This window comes from Schistocerca serialis, chromosome 6 (assembly GCF_023864345.2).
Source record: "Schistocerca serialis cubense isolate TAMUIC-IGC-003099 chromosome 6, iqSchSeri2.2, whole genome shotgun sequence".
Lineage (NCBI taxonomy): Eukaryota > Metazoa > Arthropoda > Insecta > Orthoptera > Acrididae > Schistocerca > Schistocerca serialis.
In genome coordinates, this window is record NC_064643.1 from 684,127,900 (window position 1) to 684,154,914 (window position 27,015).

Here is a 27,015-nt window from a genome sequence, read left to right on the forward strand (position 1 = left end):
GTTATTGTTCAAGTTTCTTGCACTTTGCTGTCAGCTTGTGTTTGAGCAGTGGTGCCCAGTCCTCAGTTTCTTTCAAAGATTTGTTTAGAGATCTCACTCCCAATCATCTCCAGAGTTTCCTGTATCTTGGCAGTCACTGCTGCTGTGACAGCATCAGTGATGGACTGTACAATGAGCCTGAGCATGTCTGATGACTGAATTGCGGTACTCGCCACAGCTTTCACGAGTACGGAGATGTCGGGGGTGCCGGGCAATGTGGTTGCAGTTCCTGGTGTTGGCTTGACTCTGGACTGATCCATTCTTCAAACTTATTTTATATGTAAATTCTACGTTTCCAGACATGACTTCTTTATCTGCTAAGTCCCCTCTGCAACCCCTAGAAGCCTGTAATAGTAAATGTGAAACACCTTTATACGTTTATACTAATCCTGAATCTTAGATAGTGTCTTCAGCCATTCCAAATTCAATCACTTCTAAATGATGTTGACATTTTACTTGAATTGCTATCATATATTTACCTGGTTATGTTTCTGTAGGCACAGCAGGTTCATGGTTTTGATCTCATTTGCATTACAGAAAGCAGTAAAGGGTATCAGTTTCATGTCAGTCAAAGGAAACAATCAGGTATGGTCTACCACGGGGTTGTAATTTGGGTCTCTGTTGTTTCTTATATGTACACTGACGTGCACTGATGTGTCACTGCCAAGTAACATACCTTGATGAAACTTGGATAGTAAATAAAAAGAACTGCTACAGTATACTACAAAAGATAACTGAAAGAAATACACAATGAAACAAACAGAAATGACACTATTATTCAAGACAATAATTTCACTGAAGTCATGGAAATGCATGGGATTAATAGAATGTGTGATCGCTATGGACAGCAGTGCATGATCTGAAACGGGCTCTCATGCTGGTCACAGGGTTGGTGAGATTTCTAGTAGTAGAATGTTCCATTCCTCCTCCAGCAAAGTTGACAACTACTGGATGCCTATTGGTGCACATGGACAGGCTGTAATATAAGTGCTTGGTGGAATTAAAGTCAGGGGCATGGGCAGGTCAGATCATTCACTAAATATCCTCTCATTTGAAAGCATCTTCCACATGTGTTGTTTGATGCAGTTATGCATTGTCATCCATAAAAATGAAGTCAGGGCCAAATGGATGGCTAAAAAGATGCACATGGGGAGTGTCACAATAACCTTGACCAGTGAGAGTATCATATTCAGAGTTTTGGAGATCAGTATGCCCATGCAACATCATGCTGCCTCATGCCATACCACCTAGATGACTACAATGATCATGTTGGACAACATTCCTGGATGCATTACATTTTCCCACCTTCATTCCAAATGATGGTATGCTTAGCATTACTGAACGTAGTCGCATAGATGGTACAAGTGTAAGGCATGATGTTGTAAGGGTGCATTGCCTCAAAATGTTTGGACACATTACACTCACCGGTCATTGTTATTGCGACGTTACGAATGACAATGTGCTACCACAGCAAGCAGTGCGGGTGGAGGAGCTCTTGGAATGACAGGAAATTGTCAAATGGACTGGCCTGCCTATTCCCGTAAAGTAAATTCCACCAAGCATGTGTAGGATGCATTGGGGAGATGTATTGCACCATGTCTATATGCACCAACCACCATCCAGCAGTTGCCAGCTTCACTACTGTGGGAATGGACTGCCCTACCACAAGAACTCCTTCTCAACCTCCTGAGCACATTGCAGAACATGCACTGCCATAAACGGTGATGGCACACCTATTAAGTACTATGTACAACCTTTTGTAATGTCCAGAGGACCATCATAAATCACTGTGATTTCAGTCTAATTATTGCCTATGAATAAAAGTATAATTCCTGTTCATCTCATTGCGTTTTTGTTTGTTACTTTCTGTACTATACTGTCTCAGTTCTTTCTATATATGATGGAAGTTCCATCAAGCTCTGTTACTTGGCAGAGAAACACCATTTGGTATTTACTTTCACCCTTAAGTTTTGCACACCATTGTAAAAATGATCTTCCCCTTGCATTGTTAGCAAAATACAAGTTTTATCACTTTAGTACGTAATAACAACTGTGGTATATGATAAAAGTAATACCAGTTCTCTTACTGAAAGGGCAGCTAAAGAAGTATCTGGAAACAAATGCATTCTTACTGATTTTTGACAAGACACAGTAAATATTAGTCAGTACTTTTCACAGAACTTCATAAATATAAAAATAGGTTACTTAAATGATGAAACAAAGAAGTAGAGGGGCTCTCCAGTACTTACCTCAGCTCAGTACAGCTGATAGATACACAAAACAGAACAGAAAATTTACATTCCTAGCTTTCGGAACTTTGTTCCTTCATCAGGGAGGACAGAGGGGGGGGAAAAGGGGGAAGAAGGGAAAGTGGATTCCCGTCTGACGACAATGCCTCCATCCTTACTACCCTCCATGTTTACCTAACCCTGTTGCTTCATAACCTGGGTTGTGACTAACTGAATCCACTTTCCCTTCTTCCCCTTTTTTCCCCTCTCTCCTCCCTGATGAAGGAACAAAGTTCTGAAAGCTAGGAATATCAATTTTCTGTTCTGTTTTGTGTATCTATTGGCTGTACTGAGCTGAGGTAAGTACTGGCCAGCCCCTCTATCTCTTTGTTAGTATTTGTTTCACATAGTTATATGAGATTTTCCATTAATCATTTAGAAACAAAGAAGTAAAAATTGTTGAGCATTTTGTATTACAGATAAACGACAATCTTAATTGAAAACCCCACACACTACATTTAATGAATCACCTTACTTTGCCTACATTTCCAGCAGCATATGCATCAATACTGTTAACACTTATAATGATTTAACAATGGAGAAAGTAGTTTATTCTTTATTCTGTGTATCTCCATTCACTAATCAGGTAGAGAATTTTTTTTTTTTGAGGATGGTGTTAGGGGTCAATAAGGTGGTGGGATCAACTTATGGAGATAGTATTGGGAAAATAAAGAAATGTGTTGGAAGAACAGCGTTTGGTGTTAGCTGTAAAACATCCTGCAGGGACCTCTTCAAAATACCTTGCCTTTTGACAACTGTTTTATTCATTAATATTCTGTCTCTTTAATTTTAGCTGTGCAATGCTACAATTTTTCATAATGTTAAGTCACATCATTGTATTGCACTTTAATAAAATGTATGTGTTTGACTTTTTTCCTCATCCGGGAGACATTTCCTCTTTGAGGAAGTCCACTTCGAAACTGATATCAGTGACAATGAGACAGTTATAGCAATAATGAATACCAAAGTACAAAGGGTAACTAAAACAAGCAGAAATACATGATCAGCAAACAGCAGAGCAGCAGTAGTGTCATGTCTCAGTGAAGAACTGGAAATGTTTAGCTTAGGACAGAGGCTTGTAGAGGAACTATGAGTTGAGGAACTATAAGTTTAAAAGAATAGTTGAACATGCACTGAATAGATATGTACTCAGTAAAACAGTTCATAATGGGACAGACCTTCCTTGGTATACACTCGTTCCATAGAAACTTATAAAGAAACAGAGATTTCTGCATTATAGGCATATAACAAACCATAGGGCTAGAGATAGTGAGGTGCTGAATGAAAAATGTTGGCTTTGTCGAGAGATGTGTGAATCCTTCAGTGACTACTGAGCAGAATATTGTAAGAAGAAAGTCTGTTAGTGGCACCAAAGTTAGCATCCAGTTGCTCATGGACAAGCCACGAACTGAAATTTAGAGTAGCAAAGCAAAAGCATAAATGCTTAACTCTGTTCTCAGATGTTCCTTTACAAAGAAAAATCTAGGAGTACTACCGGAATTAAGTTCTTATAAGACTGAAAAGATTAGTGAAATGGATATTAGTGTTGGTGGCATTGAGAAACAACTGAAATAATTAAAACTTAACAAAGTTCCAGGACCTGATGGAATCCGTCGGATTCTACACTCAATTTGCGGTTGAGTTAGCCGCTTTTCTAACTATAATCTATCTTAGATCCTTCAAACAAAAAGCTGTGCCCAATAGCTAGAAGAAAGTGCAGATGGGTAGAAGAAGTGATCCACAAAACTACCATCATATATCCTTGACATCCATTTGTTGTAGAATCTTAGAACATATTCTGAGTTCAGACATAACGAGTTATCTCTTACAGAATGACCTCCTCCATGCCAACCAGCATGGATTTTGAAAATATAGATCATGTGAAACCTAACTTGCACTCTTCACACATGACATCTTCAAAGCCATGGATCAAGGTAGTCAGGTAGAGGCAGTATTTCTCAATTTCTGAGAAGCATTTGACTCAGTGCCTCTCCAGTGCCTATTATCAAAAGTGCAATCATAAGAGATATCAGATGAAATTTGTGATTGGATTGAGGATATTTTGGTAGGGAGAATGCAGCTTGTTATCTTGGATGGGGAGTTATCGACAGATGTAGAAGTTACTTTGGGTGTACCCTAGGGTAGTGTCTTGGGTTCCTTGCTGTTCATGTTATATATTAATGATCTTGTGGACAATATTAATAGTAATGTCAGATGTTTTGCAGATGATGCAGTTGTCTACAATTAAGTACAGTCTGATCAAAGTTGTACAGATATTCAATCAAACCGTGATAAGGTGGTGCAAATATTGGTAACTTGCTTTAAATGTTCAGAAACTAAAATTGTGCATATAACAAAATGAAAAAAAATATAGTATCCTTGAATATACCAGTGAGTCACTATTGGAAATTCGTGTGAATACCAGGGTGTAACACTTAGTAGGAACATGAAATGGACCAATCATGTAGGCCTAGTTGTCAGTAAGGAATGTAGCAGGCTTCAGTTTGTGGGTGGAATACTATGGAAATTCAATCAGTATACAAAGGACATTGCTTACAAATCACTCGTGTGATCCATCCTAGAATGTTGTTCAAGTGTATAGGACTCATTTCAAATAGGACTAGCAGGGGACATTTGACCATGTGCAGATAATGGCAGCAGGAAGGGTCACAGTTTTGTTTGACCCACCAGAGAGAGTAACAGACATCATTAAGAAACTGAACTGGCAGATTCTTGAAGGTAGACGTAAAATATCTTGAGAAAGTCTAAAGTTTAAAGAATTGGCCTTAGGTGATAACTCTAAGAATATACTACAAATCTCCTAAATATTGCTTCCGTATGGATCACGAGTACAAAATTAAATTAATTACAGCATGCACAGAGGCATTTAAACAATCACTCTTCCTGTGCAACATACTTGAATGGAATGGGAAGCATCTGTAATAACTGGTACAATGGCAAAGTGGTTCACAGAGTACAGGTATAGGTCATTCTGTGGGATCTAAAAAATATGGCTAATGTTGTTGGGTCTAGACCACTCGTCTTGTATCGGGTGCCTAAGGAATGCTGCATTCTTGGAATACTATACATCAGTTCAAGCAGATAACATTAGTAGTTTTATTTCTATAAAGCAGAGTGACAATACTTAATATGTATTTACAAAGGTAAATGAAGGGCGACATGCAACCAATTCAGAGTTCGTGCAAGATTGTCACACAGTTTGTGGATCACCAATACTGAATTCACAGTACTCTCTTCTAGGCCATGCTATGCTCCATGAATACATTCCACTATGCTTCATGAATACATTCCACTAATTTCCAGCTGAGGCTGGCAGGAGCGGTGCTTATATTCACTTTGGTTTGAGGACGCTCCTGTCATGGTGTGGTCCTATGAGGTGTGACAATAAAGTAATGAGACTGATTTTCTTTGCAAGATGTGGCTGTACAGAAAGGTGTGACTCTTGTTCAGAATGACAGTGGCCAATCAAGTGTGTTGATCCCTAAAGTTTTGCAAAAAGAAGTGTTGCAGGCTTGCGTAGGCAAAATATCTTTGACCTTGGTCTATAAGCTGCCTCTAGTCCAAGCGGCACATCGATGCAACTGCTCAGTCATGAGTTGTGCTGTAATGAGTTAACATGTGTTTGTGTCTCTTGTCACGGAAATGGAACCGCATAATATTGCGCAATGGTATGCCATTTCTTTTTGCATTAAATTGGGTGAAAATGTGACGACAACTTATGGTAAGCTTCAGAAGGCTTTTGGAGAGGAGGTTATGTCACGAGCTCAAGTTTTTTGTTGGCATAAAATGTTTAGTGAAGGCAGAACGAATGTTGAAGTTGAAGACCGCAGTGGACGACCATCAACCTCACGGACAGATGTCAACTTGGCCAGGGTGCGTGAACTCGTACGATCTGATCGAAGATTATCCGTGAAAATTATAGCAGAAGAACTGAACATCAATCAAGAAATGGTTCGTCTAATAATAACTGAAGATCTTGGTATGAGAAAGATTTGTGCAAAAATGATCTCCAAAAATCTCACAACACAATAGCGAGAAACACAGGAAAATGTGGCAGCCGATCTGTTAGAGCAAATGGAAATCAATCCAGAATTGTTGAGCCGCATTATCACTGGTGATGAAATTTTTTTTTTTTTTTTTAATACGATCCAGAGACAAAACGCCATAGTTGACAATGGTGCTCAAAGGGATCACCCAGACCCAAAAAAGCTCGCATATCAAAGTCAAAAGTGAAACGCATCCTTGTGTGCTTCTTTGATTCCAAGGGAATTGTTCATAAAGAGTGGGTGCCTCCTGGACAAACAGTTAACCAATATTACTACAAAGAAATTTTAGAAAGACTTCGTAAAAGAGTTCTTCGTGTCCGTGCCAACATTGCTGATAATTGGATTCTGCATCATGATAATGCGCCATCCCATACTGCTCTGTCAGTACAGCAATTTTTAACCTCAAAACAAATTTCAGTACTACCTTATCCAACAGATATCGCTCTGTGCGACTTTTTTCTATTTCCAAGGGTCAAAATGGCGGTCAAGGGACACCATTTTCAAACAATGAAACAACACAAGATGTCCAAAAAGTTGTGACGAGGGTCTTGGAGGATATTACTGAAGATTAGTTCCAGAAATGTTAACATCAGTGGCAGAAGCGCTGGAAAACGTGTGTGCAATCAGAAGGGAACTACTTGAAAGTGACAACACTAAACTTGACTATAATGGTAAGCAACATTTTTTTCACATCATTCTCATTACTTTATTGTCGCACCTCATATTCTGTGCACCATTGGCCAACGTCATTTCACTGCCTTCCCTCGTCTTGCATTCTTTGTCTTCATTCCAGCGCTTGTGGTTACGCCAGAACATCCCCCCCCCCCCCCCTCTAAAGCGATGGATCGTCATCCTGTAGGGAGTGCGACCACAGTGGGGGATGCAGGAGTGTGGGCGCAACGGGTCAGAAGCTGTGGCTGCAGGGGATGTCAAGCTTCCGTTCGTACTCCACCATCCGGCCTGCGCTCTGGCGGAAATGTCTGTCAGAAAATGACCAGAAGAGTATGCATGCACCTCCTGCTTCCATGGACCAGATGAAGGAGGCAGCGACTGCTGTGGTGTGGGCAGGTCCAGCTCCATCGGTAGGACAAGAGGTAGCATAGGAGGCAAAGGCTCCGTTTCCATGTCATGATGACACCCTCTGGTGGCCGTTGTGGCCGCGCTGCCCTCTGGACCTGTGAATCTGGGGGAAGAGGGACTGAAAGATCATCGTGGACATGACAGAGGCAAAGCTGATTTTGATGGTGGTGCTGCAAACCAACTGGATCTGAAAAAAGATACATGCAAGCACCAAGTCCACAGATGATCTCACCTCACACCCACCATCTGCTGCTGCTAAATACCCTGTAAAAGACAATATCATGTGGCGTAAAGCGATACTTGTGGCCTTTCTTCAGTGCCGGATGCTGAGGAGGATGGAGCAGTATCCAATGGCAGTGGTCTTGAAGCAATTCAGCTGGCGATGGTCAATCTCATGGGTGTGAATGATATGAGGCGAGAAACTGTTGCAATGCTTGATCCCTGGTGTATGCGGAGTGAGGTTTAGCCATCTGCTGCTTGAAGGTTCCGAAAGAATGTTCCGCTTCACCGTTTGACTGTGGATGAAACAGTGCACTAGTTAGATACTGTATGCCATTGCATTCACAGATTGTTTCAAATAAATTTGACTTGAACTGAGGGCCATTTTCGGACACTATTATTTCAGGTAAACATTCAGGGTAAAACGTCAATGGCAACACCTGAATATTGCTATATGACATTCTCGAGTTCGTAGGCACCACAAAAGGAAACTGGCTGTATGAGTCAAGCACAATCAACCAGTGGGTGTTCCAAAAGGGTCCTGCAAACTCTATGTGCACACGTTGCCATGGGGATTGCGACTTAGGCAAAGCAGAGAATTTTTGTGGCGGAGCGGACTGATTTTCTGCACATGCGTGACACTGTGATGTCATATCTTCTATTTGGGCGTCCATAGGCTGCCAGGTACAGTGTCGCTGCGCTGACGCTTTCATATGAACAATCCTCCAAGTGTCCTTGGTGAAGTAATTGCAACACTTCTTTTTGCAAAACTTTAGGCATCAACACACTTGATTGGCCACTGTCATTCTGAACAAGAGTCACACCTTTCTGTACAGCGAGGCTACGCCGACATGCAAAGTATCAGCACACTACAGAGTTCTTTATGCAATGCAAAGAATGAGGCCAAGATATGTGAATGTAGTTGAGCAAAACATTCAATTCTGGATCATCATCCATGGCCTGTGCAATTTTCTTATAGTTCAGCACAAAAGATTGAAGCAATTCAGAATGCTGAGCATTGATGTGACAACAAGATGTAGCAGAAGTGTCAAAGTCTGTATCAGGCCCAATCAGAAGACGTGAAAGTGCGTCCAAATTACCATGTTGAGCCGTCAGATGATACACAATCTTGTGCTCTGGTATTGAGACAACAACAAAGCCCATCTTTGAATTTTTCAGCAGTTTGTACAGGAACCGGTTTTGTCGGATGAAATAAGGGCTGCAAAGGCTTGTGATCCATTACTAAGTAGTCTTTTCTGCCATAAAAATAGTGGTAGAATTTGGTGACACCATACACAATAGCCAAAGCCTCTTTCTCAGTTTGTGAATAGTTACACTGAGCTTTGATGAAGAAGCAATAGGTCTGTCTTTATCTCCAATTCTGTGTGAAAGCACTGCACCGATTCTGTAAGAGGAAGCATCAACTTCCAATATAACTGGTTTGGCAGGATCAAAGTGAACTAAGCATCGATCACTGAGCAAAGCATCTTTAAGTTTTTGAAAAGCTGCTTGGCACTCATCTGTCCAGATAAGTGGGACATTCTTGTGAGGCAAGCGATGCAATGGAGCCATGATTTGTGCAGCATTTGGTATGAACTGAATATAATAGTTTACTTTCCATAAGACTGACTCCAATTGGGTGATACTGCAAGGAACTGGCAAGTCTCATATGGCTAACAAATACAACTGAAGAGGATGTTTACCTTGACTGTTTATGATATGACTAAGATACTGCAATTTAAAAAAATCATACTTGTCCAGTCTATACTTTAGTCCTGCATCAGATAACACACGAAACAAGGCACGTAAATTTGCAATATGTTCTTCAGGCACATGACCTGCTACTATAATGTCGTCCAAATAGTTTGAACAGTTTGGCACCTGTACAGTCAGCTGTTCCAAATACCGTTGGAAAATGGTGGGTGTGGAGGCACTGGCAAAAGGCAAACACAAATATTTCAACAAGCCCAAGTGAGTATTCACTACACACACTTTGAGATTCTTCATTGAGCAGTATTTGAAGATATACATCGTGCAAATCAATTTTTGAAAAGTAGCATCCAGTGCCTAATTTGTCCGTAAAATCCTCTGGGCGTGGCATCAGATAAGAATCAATGCCAGTTTGTGGGTTGACTGTAGACTAAGTCAACACAGAGGCGAATGCGACCTGAAGGTTTGGGGAGCAAAACGAGTGGACTTGCCCATTGACTAGCTGATACGGGCGCAATAACTCCACGATCTTGCAATTCTTTAGGTTCAGCAGCGACTTTGTCCCGTAATGCAATGGGAACAGTTCTGGCATGGCAAAATTTTGGCTGAACATTGTCTTTCAGACTAACATGTGTGCAAAAAAATTATTAGCTTTTGCTAAACCTTCAGAAAAGAGTTCCAGGAATTCTTTTAGCAAGCTAGCTGCACTGTCTTTTGCATTGAATGCAGACACTGACAATACATTGTCCTGAATGTTAAAGCCAAACAAATCAAAAGAATCAAGACCAAATATGTTCTCACACTCGCATGATTTGAGCAGTGTGAAAGTCTCTGTTCGGATATGCAAACGACACATAGCTGGAGTGTCTTGCCCATCATAAGCCATCATTTGTGTGCTAGTTTTAGACAGGTGTGGAGAGCCTAACACTTCATATGTGTAATGATTTAGCAATGTGATAGAGGCCCCCGTGTCTAGCTGAAATTTCACACATTTCCCACAAATAAGTAATTGAACAAAAAGTTTGTTCGACTCACATATCACTGACTAAACTGCATGCGTGCTTGCTGGTTGCATACTTGGAATATGCTGCATTAATGACATGGGCCGTGTGACGAGAATCCCATCCTCGATGCCAGTTGTTGGGTCATACCCACTCTTCTCGTATAGGGTGCCTAAGGGATGCTGCATTCTTGGAATGCTATACAACAATTCAAGCAAATAAGATTAGTAGATTTATATCTATAAAGCAGAATGACAATACTTAACTTATATTTACAAAGGTGTTGCAAACGAAGGGTGACATGCAACCAAGTCGAGTTCATGCAAGTTTGTCACATAGTTTGTGGATCACCAATACTGAATTCATAGTACTCTCTCCTAGGTCCTACTATACTCCGTGAATACATTCCACTAATGTCTGGCCTAGGCTGGAGCAGCGCTTATATTCACTTCAGTTTGAGGATGCTCTTATTCAGCGCACCATTGGCCGACATTGTTTCACCGCATTCTCTGGTCTTGCATTCTTCGTCTTCATCCCGGTGTTTGTGGTAATGCCAGAACAAATGTAATGAAATGTCATCTGTGGCACTATTATCAAGCCCAGAAGATAGTTAGTAGTAAATTTCCAAGTTTCTCAGTCTTATTAGCAGCCTTCATTTTTTGTTCTGTTCCTAGTCTGGTACTTTGTTGCTTCTGCCATTTCAACAGGATCTAAATGATTAAATTATTCCCTTCTTGAAATACTTTGGTAAAGATACATAACATGGGTTTCACTGTCAATAAAACTCTTTGGGTTTGGGACCGCATTGTCAACTACAAAATTCCGATGTTTCAGCAGTTCAGCAATACACCCTGAGGAAGGCGTCTTGCAATAGTCGCTGAAACGTTGGAATTTTATAGCTGACAATGCAGTTGCAAACCCAGAATAATTTTAGTGACTGTGACAATGGCTGCGGAAGCTTACGTTTACATGGGTTTCACTGTTCATAAATGCGTGCAATATGTGAACAGCATATTGTTTGGTCACCATGTAAAACTACAAACATATGAGGAAGGACAGTAGTCAAGCTTTAATTAAGTGACTGAATCATATCAGCCACTCATTAAACTATCATTCAAATTGAATAAAGGTTAGTTGTTATCACATAAGTATAAATTTGTAAATTACCAGACAGTTTTTAGTGTAGGAATGAAGTAAGAAATTAATCATTTTATTATCATTCCAATGTGTGTATTTTTATTATGTTATAGGTACACCAACTGAAGAAGGAAACACCATATGAAACTGAATCATTAACTAGATCCACTTCAGCAAATGGAAGTCCAGGCTCAGCACTGGGTGGTGGGCTGAAGGAAGCCAAACGCCTATTCATCAAGCCACTGCTACCAAGAGCTTTGATGATCTTTGTCATTCAGTATTCTACTTTATTTGGGCAAGTTAAAGATTTTTACTTGTTTTTTCACTGATGCACTAAGATTTTTGAGCAGATTCATTTACACCATTACACAAAGACTTTGTCATGCACTGAATGAGTAAGTGGATGAAACCTCCCACTCTATAGCCGAGACATTGAACAGTGGATAAATATAGAAATATGAAGTTGAACATTGTAGCTCTTTTCCATCAGTCTGTACATACCCAGCACAATAAGTGTGAGCGTCTTGAAAAGCTGATCTATAATGTTCAGCTTGTTATTTACATGCCTAAAGGCCGTTGGTTGTGTTGATCAAAAAATTCTAGATTGAAAACTAAAATATGGCATTAAAGGGATTTCGCTTGCATACATGGAGTCATATCTTAACAGTAGAAAAAAGGTCATCTTATTAACTAATTATACCAGAGGAATTAGTCTAAATTCACAATTGGTTCATAACAAAAGGCATAACACTTAATCTTGCGATGAGTTCTATTATGACCTCCAAAAAGTAAAAATGACTTATGGTATGAGAAGTAGAGATCAAGAAGAAGAAGAAGAAGAAGAAGAAGATAGGCAACTGCTCACCTGTAGCTGTCTGATGTATCGCACATAGAAACACTGAACTGTACACGGCATTTACACTAGCTTTGGAGCTCTTGCTCTTTCTGTAGCAAAAGAGCACACATTTGCACACACAACAACGTAGACACCTAAATTACCACACCCATGGTTACAGTGAGACTGACTGTTGAGTATCAGTTATTGAGTGCAGTAGGTGGAGGTGGCAAGGGAGTAGGGAAGGAGATAGAGAGGTGATAGCAAGATAGTGTGAGGCAGGTTTTTCAACAGATGAATCAGTGGCTATACAAGAAGACAAAAGGAGTTCAGAGGGAAGAGCACATATGTGGTATCTTGCCCCTAGTGATATATGCTTCTACATTCTTACATTTTTTCTCTAGTCATTCCTGCTTAGCAATTTTGCACTTCTTGTCAATCTCATTTTTGAGACGTTTGTATTCCCTTTTGCCTGCTTCATTTTCTCCTATCATCAATAAAATTCAATATCTTTTGTGTTACCCATGTATTTCTACTAGCCCTCATCTTTTTACCTACTTGATCCTCTGCTGCCTTCTGTATTTCATCTCTCAAAGCTACCCATTCTCCTTCTAATGTGTTCCTTTCCCCTGTTCCTTTCCCTAATGCTCCCTCTGAAACTCTCAGCAATCTCTGGTTCTTTCAGTTTATCAAGGTCTCATCTCTCTCATAAACTTGTACTACTGTGGTGAGTGTGGGTGTCATGTCTATCTCAGCTGCAAAAAGCACCACTATGCTGTTTGTAGTAGCTTATCCACATTCCTATTTTTTTTTATTCATTATTGAAGCTACTCCTGCATTCCACTATCTGATTTTGTATTTATAACCCTGCATTCACCTGACCAGAAGTCCTGTTCCTCCTGCCATGAAACTTCACCAATTCCCACTACATCTAACTTTAACGTATGCATTTACCTTTTTAAATTTTCAAGGCTACTTGCCTGATTAAAGGATTTGACATTTCACGCTCTGATCCATAGATTGCCAATTTTGTTTTTGCTGATAGCAATGTCCTCCTGAGTAGTCCCTGCTCAGATATCCAAATGGGGGACTATTGTACCTCTGGAATATTTTACCCAAGAGGATGGTATTGTCAATTAAAACCATACAGTAGAGTTGCATACCCTTGGGAAAAATTACAGCTGTAATGTTCCCTTACTTTCAGCGATTCGCAGTAATGGCACAGCGAGGCTGTATTGGTTGATGTTACAAGGCCAGTTCAGTCAATGATGTTAAGGCCAGTTCAGTCAATGGTGTTACAAGGTCAGTTCAGTCAGTCATCCAGACTGTCACCTGTGCAACTACTGAAAAGGCTACTGCCTCTCTTCAAGAACCACGTGTTTATCTGGCCTCTCAACAGATATCTCTCCATTGTGGTTGCACCTATGGTACAGCTGTCTGTATCACTGAGGCAAGCAAGCCTCCCCACCAACAGCAAGGTCCATGATTGCTTATTAGCCACACCTATTATAATTTGTCAGAATGTCTTGCCTCAAGGATGTAAAATGTAAAATGCTCACCGGTTGTCACTCGCTCTACCCCACTGCTGCTGCCTAATGCTCAAGAGTGAAAGAACTGTACAATGAAGTGAATAAGAAGTGTTTGTTAATAATGTCTGTGAACCAACACACGATAGTGCTTTGTTCACTATGTCAATGTGTGCAGTTTTTAACCTGAAACTGTTGCCAGAAGTCTCTTTTTCTTGGAAAACTTTTATGTTATGATTCACAAACACATTGTGGATTAACAAACTGTATATCCATAAGAGAATATTGTTAAGATAATATTGAAAAATATTTGTGCTGGAGGTTTACATGTTATGTACTCATATTACTTACTTCTTTTTCTCATAAAGTAGCATGTGTTCTCGAACATTTCAAAACACAATGGGCAGACATGACCTCCTCCTCCTTTAATTTTCCTCTGCCATCAACATCTTGCAAATAGGAGGGCACTGGCAGTCACTCCACTATAAAGTACATCACACTTGGCTATTAGGTGGCTGCAGTTGCATGGAGTGAGTGACAAACAACCAGTATGCACAAATATTTAAAAGCTGTACATTCAGAAGAACATAACTGAATGTGGCCTGTATTTTCACTTGTGGTCAGTCGCTGGGGCTGATATCTTGCTAGTGTGCTTTGTTCTCCTTTAAAATATGTTATCAAGTTGGTGATGTCTCCTTGTGAATTAAAATCTCATATACTGCTTTCTGCCATGGTGCTGTAATACCATCATAAGCCTAAAAAAAGTTAAGCCTAGTATAAAAAAAGTTAAGAGAGTACTATTCAACCATTACACTAAATGAGCAACCTGGCAGCGCACAGTTATAATGTATATAGAGGAATGTGTTGTTACTGCAAACAGTTCATATCTTGGTTTTTGTGACAGTAATTGTGAAGTGTCATAAAAGTATAAAATGAGTTGCAAAATAAAATACAGATATGAGGAGACTCTCACAACGCTTATAAACTTTGACCCGAATATTTCCTCTGTTGACAAAGTTGATGAATGTTGTGCAATCATGAGACTCCCTCATGTTATTGAAGGAGAGGTTTCTAATTGTATAACTTCTAGCCATTCTTGTCTAGTGTGTTTGAAGAACTCATCTTGTTCACATGAAAAGGGAGAGACTGGCTGAAACCCAAAATTGACAATAAGATATTTGGGTTAAATCTGGGGTTTATAGCAAAAATTTTGGCAATGGAACATGGACGTGGTTTATTCATCACAGTAGACAAGAAACTCAACTGAACTGAGGTAGAAACTGAAGCCATATGCAAGATGGTTTGAGTAAGGCTCAGTATTCAGAGTGGGTACAAACCTATAATTAGATCCACTGACTACCAACCTGCCTCCGGATGTAACCACAAACTTTAGAGAAAACCTCAGCACTATAGTAAATACATTTCCCAATCGTATTGTCATCATAGGATGCCACTTTGATCATACAGTAATTGATTGTAGTAGTTAGTGTTATAAGTGGTAGGTATTATAAGACATCCTGCGAAAGAATATTAAATATCTTTTCTGTAACCTACCTTAGAGCAGATAGATCAGAAGCCCAGTTGTGTAGGAAAACATTCTAGGAGAGAAAGACACTCCACGAAGGAATTATCTGAATGGGATGAAAATCAGTAGATGTGATGTACATGTACAGACAAGGAAATGATTGCAATTTTAGAAAAGTTAATTGATTTATTCAAGAAAAGTAGCTTCACAAATTAAGCAAGTCAATAACATGTTGAGCTCCCTCTGGTCCTTATGCAAGCAGTTATTCGGCTTGACATTGATTGATAGATTTGTTGCATGTCCTCCTGAGGGATATCGTGCCAAATTCTGTTGAATTGATGCATTGATCGTCATAATACCAAACTGGTAGGAGGGTCCTCCCCATAATGCTCCAAGTATTCTCAATTGGGGAGACATCTTGTGACCTTGCTGACCAAGGTAGGGATTAGCAAGCACAAAGAGATGCAGTAGAAGCTGTCACTGTGTGTGGGCGGGCATTATCTTGCTGAAATGTAAATCCAGGATGGCTTGCTGAGAAGGGCAACAAAACGGAGCTTAGAATATCATTGACATACCACTGTATTGTAAGGATATCATGAATGGCAACCAAAATGATCCGGCTATGAAAAGAAATGGCAATCGGGCTATCACTCCTGATTGTCAGGCCTTATGGCTGGTGATGGTCAGGTTGGTCTCCGACTGCTGTTTGGGGCATCTCCAGACATGTCTTTGCTAGTCATCAGAGCTCAGTTTGACAATTCTACTCCAGTCAATGCCTCCAATGACCAGCAAAGACATGCCAAGAGATGCCCCAGACAGTGGTGGGATACGAACCTGACTGTCACTGGCCATATAGCCTGACAACCAGGAGTGATTGGCTGGGGTACCATTTCTTTTCATAGCTGGATCCCTTTGGTTGTCATCAGTGGCACACTAGCAGCACAGCAATACATCAACAATATTCTATGCTCTATTTTGTTGGTTAGCACACTGGACTCGCATTCGGGAGGACGACGGTTCAATCCCGTCTGCGGCCATCCTGATTTAGGTTTTCCGTGATTACCCTAAATCGGTTCAGGCAAATGCCGGGATGGTTCCTTTGAAAGGGCACGGCCGATTTCCTTCCCAATCCTTCCCTAACCCGAGCTTACGCTCCGTCTTTAATGACCTCGTTGTCGACGGGACGTTAAACACTAACCACGACCACCACCTCTTTTTTGTTGCCCTCCATGGCAAGCCATCCTGGGCTTACATTTCAGCAAGCTAATGCCTGTCCACACACTGTGAGTTTCTATTGCTTGTCTTCGTGCTTACCAATCCCTGCCTTGACCAGCGAGGTCACCAGATATCTCCTCAGTTGAGAACATTTGTAGCATTATGGGCAAGGTCCTCCAAGCAGCTAGGGATCTTGATGATTTCACCTGTTGTTGTTGTTGTTGTTGTTGTTGTTGTGGTTGTGGTCTTCAGTCCTGAGACTGGTTTGATGCAGCTCTCTATGCTACTCTATCCTGTGCTAGTTTCTTCATCTCCCAGTACCTACTGCAGCCTACATCCTTCTGAATCTGCTTAGTGTATTCATCTCTTGGTCTCCCTCTACGATTTTTACCCTCCACGCTGCCCTCCAATACTAAATTGGTGATCCCTCGATGTCTCATAACATGTCCTACCAACCGATCCCTTCTTCTAGTCAAGTTGTGCCACAAGCTTCTCTTATCCCCAATTCTATTCAATACCTCCTCATTAGTTATGTGATCAACCCATCTAATCTTCAGCATTCTTCTGTAGCACCACATTTCAAAAGCTTCTATTCTCTTCTTGTCTAAGCTATTTATCATCCACGTTTCACTTCCAATTACACCTGTTCAATAGAATTTGGCACTATATCCCTCAGGAGGACATTCAACAACTCTGTCAATCAATACCAAGCCGAATAGCTGCTTTCATAAGAGCCAGAGGTGGACCAAAACATCATTGACTTTTTCGGTTTGTGAAGCTTTTCCTCTGGAGTAAATCATTTAATTTTTCTGAATTTGTAGTGATTTGTTTCTCTATCTAAGGTAGCAAATAGACCTGAGCTTTTTGAGGATATTCACATTGAAACTGGTGTCAGTCAGTTACCATTATACAATTTAGCAACAATGATTACCAAGTATAAATGGTGATTAAAACAAGTAGAAAGATTTATAGTTCAATGAACTAAAGAGAGGCAGTCATGTGTGACAAGGTTTTAGTAATTATGCTTGTTTGCCTACTTAAAATTCACACATCAACTTTCCTTAAAGATGGCCCTACAATTAACAGATGAAATATTGAAAGATGAAGTTTTACTGTCTTGTATGCAAAATAATGGAATGAGAAATTAATTTATTTCTGCTCTCGTTTCCCATGCTATGACAACAGTTTTTAGTTTGATTGTTTCACTTGTCCATTTATACTTACATGTTGGTTTTATATCTTCAGTTTAATACCTTTCTAAATGATTGTATCATATGTGCCACACCTCATGTTTCTGCAATTACGCTGTTTTAGATTTAGCACTTTATCACTTTAGTTTCCTTGCAGATATAATTTTTTCACATTTAAGGTCTACAGTTACTTGCTTTAGCACTAATACATCCACTTTTAGAATATTAATATAACTTCACAGAATTTTTGCTTTTGAATTCAATGTGGATATTAATATCATGTTTTGTTATGTAAATTTCAGATTCCCTTTAGTCCATTTTTCATGTAACCAATAGTTCAGTGTAAGACAGAACTCCTCTTATCATGTACCTTAAAAGCTTTTTACAAAGTGCACTGTTAAGATTTTGTTTTTTAATTATTATCAAATCACTGCTCTGTTCTACAGGTGTCACTGTCATCAAGTACACTGCGTTAACATACCACTGTTTTGAACGCCGTTAGTGACATTTTCAAATGGTTATGTGTGTTTTGTTACTTTGCAGCATGAACACCATGAGACTTTGGGCACCTCAGCTGTTTGCCTCAATAGAAGAATATAATGAGTATCACAAGACTGATAATGGCAGTTTAGCATCAGCCTCTATCTGTGACATGATAACTTTCACTCCACCTGAGGATGAACTACACGGCATAGAGGAAGGAACTTGTGGCGTGGTAAAAATACTTGCTTAACATTGGATAACTTAATTCTTTTTTTCCAATTTCTACATTCAGATTACTCTCATAGACAACAGAATGGTTCACCACAAATTTGTGTACAGTAAGATATTGTAGAGAAAGGTCCTTTTCATACTTTAGAAGAACATACAAATGGAATATACAAATGAATTGGCTGTGACTTCAGTTAAATAGCCAGCCTGGTACTGACACGGCCGAATATAAAATGTAGAGAATTTTTAGTAGAATAGCAAAAGTAGCACTTATTCTTTGGAGCTGTGTATGAAGAGTGCATTCATGATGAGTGAATACAATTATACTATGCTACTGCAGGGAAAACACATTCTCAGGGTAAATAATACAGTGATTCTAAAGTGTAAAAAGGTAGATATAAAGGGCAACCTTGTTAATGGATGTTACAATTTTCACCATATGAGGCTGTATGTCTAGAAATGCAATATAAATAGAGAGCATAGCCTCCAAGACAGTTAAATTAATAGCCAAGATACTGATTGAATTAATCATGCTAGATGAATCAAATTGTACTCTATATTCTGTGTGGACCATCCTTTTGATTTAAGAAGGCTGTAGAAGTTACTTATGGGAATTCCCTGAGAAGATGTTACAGATGAAGTCAGTGGTGGAAAAGGTTAAGATAACAACCCAACAGCAGTTAACACATAGAGACGTTGATATACATATATGCAAGATTGAAAATTTTGCTAGCTTTTGGACAAATTCTTTTTTCAGAGTTATAGATGAAGCGCGCACACACACACACACACACACACACACACACACACACACACACACACACACAGAGAGAGAGAGAGAGAGAGAGAGAGAGAGAGAGAGAGAGAGAGAGAGAGAGAGAGAGCGCTACATTGTCCTGAGACACTGTAACTGTGCAGGTGCATCATTTTGTGTGTGTGTGTGTGTGTGTGTGTGTGTGTGTGTGTGTGGTCTCTCTAGCTCTGAAGAAAGTTTTATCCAAAAAGCTAGCAATGTCCTCATTCTTGTTTGTGTGTCTGTTCATGACTTGATAGTAATTTATGAAAAAATTTCAGCATTTTCCCCACATGTCTGTTTCGCACTAAAGATTTCTGAGAATTAGTTAAGTTAAATATAAGTGTTCATTGGGAAGAAATGATTATGAATTAGCTGCATTTGCATAATTGCAAAAGGCTTTACACTGACTCATTAGATAATGGTATGCACATGTACAGATGGTGTTAGTATTGCTTACAAAAGGTATAAAAGGTACTGTGTTGGTGGAGCTGTCATTCATACTCAGGTGTTCAAGTGAAAAAGTTTCTGACATGATTATGACCACACAACAGGAGTTAACAGACTTTGAATGCAAAATGGTAGTTGGAGCTAAACACATAGAACATTCCATTTCAGAAATCATTAGGGAATTCAGTATTCAGCAATCCACAGTGTCAAGAGTGTGCTGAGAAAGCCACATTTCAGGCATTACCTCTTGCTATGGACATCACAGTGGCTGACAGGTTTCATGACTGAGAGCAGCAGCATTTGCCTAGATTTGTCAGTGATAAGATTTTGCATAGAACTGTCAGTGCTAACAGATAAGCAACACTGCATAAAATCAATGTGGGTTATATGACAAACATGTCGGTTAGGACAGTGCAGCAAAATTTGGTGTTAATGAGCTATGGCAACAGACGACCGATGTGTGTGCCTTTGCTAACAGCACATCATCACCTGCAGTGCCTCGCCTGGGCTCATGACCATATTGGTTGGACTCTAGATGACTGGAAAACTGTGGTGGGTCAAATGAGGCCTAATTTCAGTTGGTGAGAGCTGATGGAAGTGTTAGAGTGTGATGCAGACCCCCATGAAGCCGTGCACCTAAGTTGTCAACAAGGCACTGTACAAGCTAGTGGTGGCTCCATGTGGTGTGGGCCGTGTCTACATTGAGTGACCTGAGTCCTCTGGTCCAGCTGAACCAATCATTGACTGGAAATAGTTGTGTTTGGCTACTTGGAGACCATTTTCAGCCATTCACGAACTTCATGTTCCTAAACATCGATGGAATTTTTATGAGTGGCAATACACCATGTTACAAAGAACATTCTGGACAATTCAAGTGAATGATTTGGCCACCCAGTTGCCCGATATGAGTCCCATTGAACATTTACAAGACATTATTGAGAGATCAGTTCAAGCACAAAATCTGCTGTGGCAACACTTTTGCAATTATCAATGGCTATAGAAGCAGCATGGCCCAATATTTCTGCAGGAGGCTTCTTCCAATGACTTGTTGGGTCCATGCCATGTTGAATTGTTGCACTATGCTGGGTGCAAGGAGGTCCAACACAATATTAGGTGGTATACCAAGACTTCTGTCACCTCACTGTATTGTTAATGACATGTTTCATGCTGTTGACACATCTTCAAATTATGTACAAATTTTTGTTGCATGAAAATACGCAAACCTATCTGGCACCAACAATCACTGATGTTAGCAATAAAACCTTTTGCAACAGAGACTGTTTCTTCTTTTTGGAATAATCAGTTACTGTTGCTGCACTAGGATATTATTGTGGAGTGAATAAAATAATAGTTTTATGTGTAGACATTACAAACAAATGTATTTAAGAAGGGTAATAATAGAATTGTGTAATGCCAAAGAACAGACAGGTTACTGTGTACAAAAATACTGTGTGTACCGAAGTCACAATTCAGCCTGACCATGAAGTCATCTGGACACAAGGCAGGCCTAAGTGAACTCAAGTTAGTCATCAGATGTTTCTGCTGGCCACCTGTTTCTGCTATAACAGTTGTAGAATCATTTCAGGGTAAGCCAACACTCAGTAGCACAGAATTAACAGATCATGTGGTGTTAGAACTGGGACATCTATGGATTCACTGCAGGTTACAAGTCTTCTAAATTACATCTGAACACATTTTCTGAAAACTGTCTTGAACAACCAGTTAGACAACTGGCAAGTAATAGGAACATTTTAGACCTTTTGGCAGTGTCAGTATAGAGATGGGGATTAATAAATTATTATGATGTCATCATAGTAATGTTGGGTACTGAAATTAATAAATCCATCAAAAGGGTAGGAGAGTTATTATGCTAAGGGGGTAAACAGATAAATAATTGTTAGCATCCCAGTTGTTAGCATCCCACTTAGGCAATGGATGGACATCATTTAGTTCCAATATGACAGATGTAGAGGCATTACAGACGAGGTTTAAACTAATTGTAATTTGTACTCTGGAGTTGTATGTACCAAGTAAATGGATTAACGATGGAAAAGACTCTCCATAGTTTAATAATCAAATTTGGAAAATTCTGAGGAAGCAGAGAGTGTTGCACTCTTGGTTCAGAAAAGAACACGCGAATGTCAACAGGCAAAATTTAGCAGAAATTTGTGTGTCCATAATATGATCAATGCTTGAAGCACTCAAAAGGCTTTTATCCAGTCACTTGTCAGTCAGTCAAGGGTGACAATAGAAGAAAACAAAAGGAAAACTAGAGTTCTAAATTTCACTTTTATGAAATTATTCATGGAAGATCATACAAGTGTACTGTCATTTGACTGTCGCACTGACTCCTGTGTGGAGACATAGAAATAGACAACCATGGCATAGAGAGGCAAAACAAGTGAGACATCAGGTCCAGATGGAATCCAAGCTTAGTCTTACAGAGAGTACTCAGCAGCATTGCCCTCTAACGTAGCTTCTATTTATCACGAATATCTCCCCCAGTGCAAAGTGCCAAGTGACTAGAAAAAAGTGCAGGTTATTCCTGTATATAAGGAAGGTAAAAGAATGGACTCTCATAACTACATACCAATATCCTTAACATTGGTTTGCTGCAGAATTCTTGAATACATTCTGAGTAGAAAAAAATCCCTCATGCAAAACTGTGCTTGCTGTTTCTCACATGAAACAATTTGAACTATGGATTAAGGGGAGCAGGCAGATTCCATATTTCTAGATTTCCAGAAAGCATTTGTCATGGTGCCCCATTGTAGGCTGTTAATGAAGGTCCGAGCATGTGGATTAGGTTCCCAGATATGTGACTGACTTAAAGACTTTAAGTAATAGAACCCAGTACATTGTCCTGATGGGAAGTGTTCATCAGAGACAAAGGTATTGTCAGGCTGTTTGCTGATGACGCTGTGGTGTGCAAAAAGGTGTCATCATTGAGTGACTGTAGGAGAATACAAGATGACTTAGACAGAATTTCTAGTTGGTGTGATGAATGGCAGCTTGCTCTAAATGTAGAAAAATATAAGTTAATGCAAGTGAGTGGGAAAAACAATCCTGTAATGTTTGAATACAACATTATTAGTGTGGAGCATGACAGTCATATCGATTAAATACCTAGGAGTAATGTTGCAAAGTGATATGAAATAGAATGAGCACATCAGATGGATAGTATGGAAGGCTACTGCTCAACATTGAATAATTGGCAGACTTTTGGGAAAGTGTATCTCATCTGCAAAGGAGATGCATATAGAATGTTTGTGCGACCCTTCTTGAGTACTGTTTGATGGTTTTGGATCCTCAGATGTCAGATTAAATGAAGACATCAAATTCAGATGTGTGCTGCTCGAACTCAACGATGACTGGAGGGAAGACGACACTCTCTTCGTGAAGCAGGATTGCATGAAGACTGAGGGTGTGCCTTTCTGTTTTTTGAAAATGCAGATTATACTCATGTATGTTAATTGTAATTAGTCAAAAATGAAAAAATGAATGTAAAGGGGCAGATGGCAAAACGAGAGAAAGTAAAGAGATCCCAGCTTGCTTCATTACACACTAAGCAATACGGTGCACCACCACACCACTCATGAATGGAACAGAATGGTGTTATGAGCAGTCCACAGGCATGAAAGTATGTTATAATTGAACACATCCAGTGTACTAATGAAAGGAATTCGCAAGCCTACAATTGTAACTTACTAATCAGTGCAATGGTGAGCACCAGATTTCCATCATACTGACTGAATGTTCTCACTAGGAATGTCTTTGATTGAGCAACTTGGAAGTAAATGTCCCCTATAAAATTTTGGGATCTACAGAATCTAAGAGCATGTATAAGTTCCATAAAATGCAAGCATATTCATTTTTGCATTCTGCACCATTCAATTCTTATTTAGTTACAGTATGTGTTATTTGATCTGTGTGAAGCTTTTGCGCAATCCTAAGTGAGAGTTTTGAACAAATGCCTCATGCTTTTTTTTTAAAAAAAAAAATTAATAAAGACTCCTCTAATTGTCTCATACTTTACAGGCTATGATTAACAGCACTGTGTATGTGAACAACATGACCATTGCTGCAATATCTGGATTGTTCTACATTTTTGCTGGTTTTGTCGTAAACCTTGTCGGAAAGAAAGCTATAATGTGTAAGTCTACTTGATCTCTCAAAATAAAATTAGTTTCAAAGGAGATTTTTGTTTGAACTCTTTAAGTAGTGTATTTTATGCTTAATTCTTGAGTAAACAAACAGTAAACGCAAATAAAATTGTAAACCAAAGCATTGAAATATTCCTGTTCACAACTAGGATGTAAACCAGTTGTACGAGGGCTATCCAGAAAATAACAGATATTTTGGCCCAGGACAGTGGTAGGTGGGGCTATAGGTGCTGCCTTGGTGCCATAATGTTCCTACACTCAGTACGAATCCAGCATTGGTAGTGTGTGGTCTGCATGTCTGTTACTTTGTTTTCTGTGATGTATTGAAATGGGTGCTGCAATACAAAACTCCACCACTTGTGAGGCGCATTCTGTAATTTGGTTTTTGTTGGCAAAAAAGTGCAGCCCAATTGAATTTTATTGTGACCTTTGTGATGTGTATGGAAAAGGAATGAGTAAAAGCCGAGTGAGGCAGTGCTGCATTGATTTTAAAAATGGCCATACTGCAGTGATAAGCATAGACTTGTAACTGACAAACTGTTGATGAACATCAATGACAAAATTCGTGAAAATTGTCGTTTCATGATTACAGAACTTTTGCAACAGTTTCTCCAAATTTCACGGAGTTTGGTACATAAAATTGTGATGGAGAAGCTCGTTTACCACAAATTTTGGGCAAAGTGGGTTCCCAAAAGCATATCACAGGCAGCAGATTTCTACAGAGACAGTATTGAAGGTATAAGGGCCTCAATTTGAATGGCGATGATGTAGAAAAATAGCTTAAGAGTGTACCTTTAATGTGTGTATAGTAAAATTTGGTTTTCCCATATTGTTAATTTTTTATTACAAAGTGTTTGTTACTTTCTGGGCAGTCCTCATAAATTTAAGTTTATAAATTGCAGTTTTCTCATTAATACAGAGTTTGTTGCAAAAGGTGCATGTCTTTCACTATCCTCTCAGATAGGGGTGAAACCTCTGTGAATAGCTTTATATATTGACCTTGGCGTCCTAGTGTGGATATTATTAAGGAAAAGATGCTTGTTTTAATCAAACAATGGGAAGTCCAGGATGGAATGTAACAATATTATGAAAATGAGGTTGCCCTTGTGTAACCTGATACCAAAGACCATTCCATACACACTCCATGACAAAAAAATATGAATCTCTCAAAAGATGTGGTCGGATGTCACAGTAAGATTGTATACTTACGCACCACTGGCAAGTGTGTAAATGAGTTGTAATTCTGTGCTACAGGTACAACAGCCACTAGAGTATATTAGTGTCGTTCAAGTTGAGTGTTATTTACAGGCCTTTTAGGCTATGTAGGGGGCATGAACTGCATTAGATGTTGAGTGATCATTGTGTGCCACATACTCTTGTGAGACAGCATTGCCAGCACATCGCAGAGTTTGAATGGGGCTTCATTGTGACTCTCCAATTGGCCAGCTGGTTGAATCGTGCAATATCCAGGTTTCTGGAACATGTGGATGTGACTGTGACCCAGTGTTGGACTGCATGGGAATGAGGGGGTAGGCGTTTTCATTGCCGAGATTCCAGTTGACCACATTTGACCACCATAAAGGAGGATGACCCTAACGTGCACCAAGGACATCATAACTCCTTCACATGTGCACCTGCCATCTGAGCACAAGTACTCTGTGTACTCCCCCACCACAGATCAGAGACTAGAAGCAGGTGGACGAGGGAAATACCATCCCGTGCATAGGCCGCCATCAGTACCGCAACATGTATGGCTGCATTTGGAGTGGTATTTTGACTGGGGAAGCATTGATTGTTGATGAATGATGTCACATTGGGTTCAGTGATGAATCATGGTTCTACTCTACTCTGAATGACCATGATCCACAGGTACGGAGGTGACTTCAGGAGAGGTCCCGTTCTTCCAATTTTTTCGAGAGGTAGAGTAATGTTACTCCTTGTATCACATTGTGGGGAGCCATTGCGTATGATATCTGGTTGCAGAGGGTTGTAATTGAAGGAGATCTGACAGCATAGCAGTACATCACAGGTATCCTGTGTCCTCACGTGTTTCCTCTCATATGACAGTATTGTGGTACCATTTTTCAACAGGACAATGCTCATCGTCACATGGCACATGGCTCTGTAAGGCATCTGTGTGATGTTGAAGTACTCTGACGGCAGATCTCTTCCTAATAGAAAATGTGCGGGACCATCTCGGATGTCAGGTCTGTACTGTTACCAGTATCGATGTTTTCAGTGACAGATTACAAGAGTTGTGGACCAGCTTGCATCAAAAGAGGATGCAGTAGCTTTGTGACACCATTCCCAACTGAATCATTGCCCACACCCAGGCCAGAGGGGGTTCAATGTCATACTGATAAATGGGCATGTTCTGCCCTGCATCTAGTACGTCAGTGTTCAGGAGGTGGGCACTGCATGCTCCTATATAATCATCTTGAAATACAAATCCAGTGTCAAAATGTCGACTTAGGGCTGGACTACAGGCTGAAGGATCTTATCCTAATATTACACAGCCCTCAAGTTACCCTTAATATTGATAGCTTTGTCTGACATACTTTCATCAACTGGTCCAAAATATGACTGACTCTTCACTCTGCTAAACCTATACAACAGCTTGAAACTTCCTGGCAGATTAAAACTGTGTGCCCGACTGAGACTCGAACTCGGGACCTTTGCCTTTCGCGGGCAAGTGCTCTACCAACTGAGCTACCGAAGCACGACTCACGCCCGGTACTCACAGCTTTACTTCTGCCAGTACCTCGTCTCCTACCTTCCAAACTGGTCCCGAGTTCGAGTCTCGGTCGGGCACACAGTTTTAATCTGCCAGGAAGTTTCATATTAGCGCACACTCCGCTGCAGAGTGAAAATCTCATTCTGTATACAACAGCTTGTCTGAAATGGTGCGTAGTCACCTCCACACTCTTCTGTGGCAATTATCAGGCATCAGACAAATCCTGCACTCATTGGTGAAGGTAACATAACACTGTTGATTCTAGTTACATTCTAGATGCATCCTGGCCACCCTCTTTGCACACCACAGTGCTAGGGGTTCGCACTGTTGTT

General features: G+C 40.0%; 1 protein-coding gene across 1 annotated transcript in view; it reads left to right on the top strand.

Moving 5' to 3' along the window:
• The window catches only part of LOC126485113 (synaptic vesicle glycoprotein 2C-like), a 498,779-nt gene that overhangs the window by 443,893 nt on the left and 27,871 nt on the right, over positions 1 to 27,015 (top strand). The window contains exons 7-9 of the mRNA XM_050108743.1: positions 11,655 to 11,836; positions 18,376 to 18,547; positions 23,825 to 23,939. Coding sequence (XP_049964700.1) covers positions 11,655 to 11,836; positions 18,376 to 18,547; positions 23,825 to 23,939 — 469 coding nt within the window. The remainder of the gene's footprint in view (positions 1 to 11,654; positions 11,837 to 18,375; positions 18,548 to 23,824; positions 23,940 to 27,015) is intronic.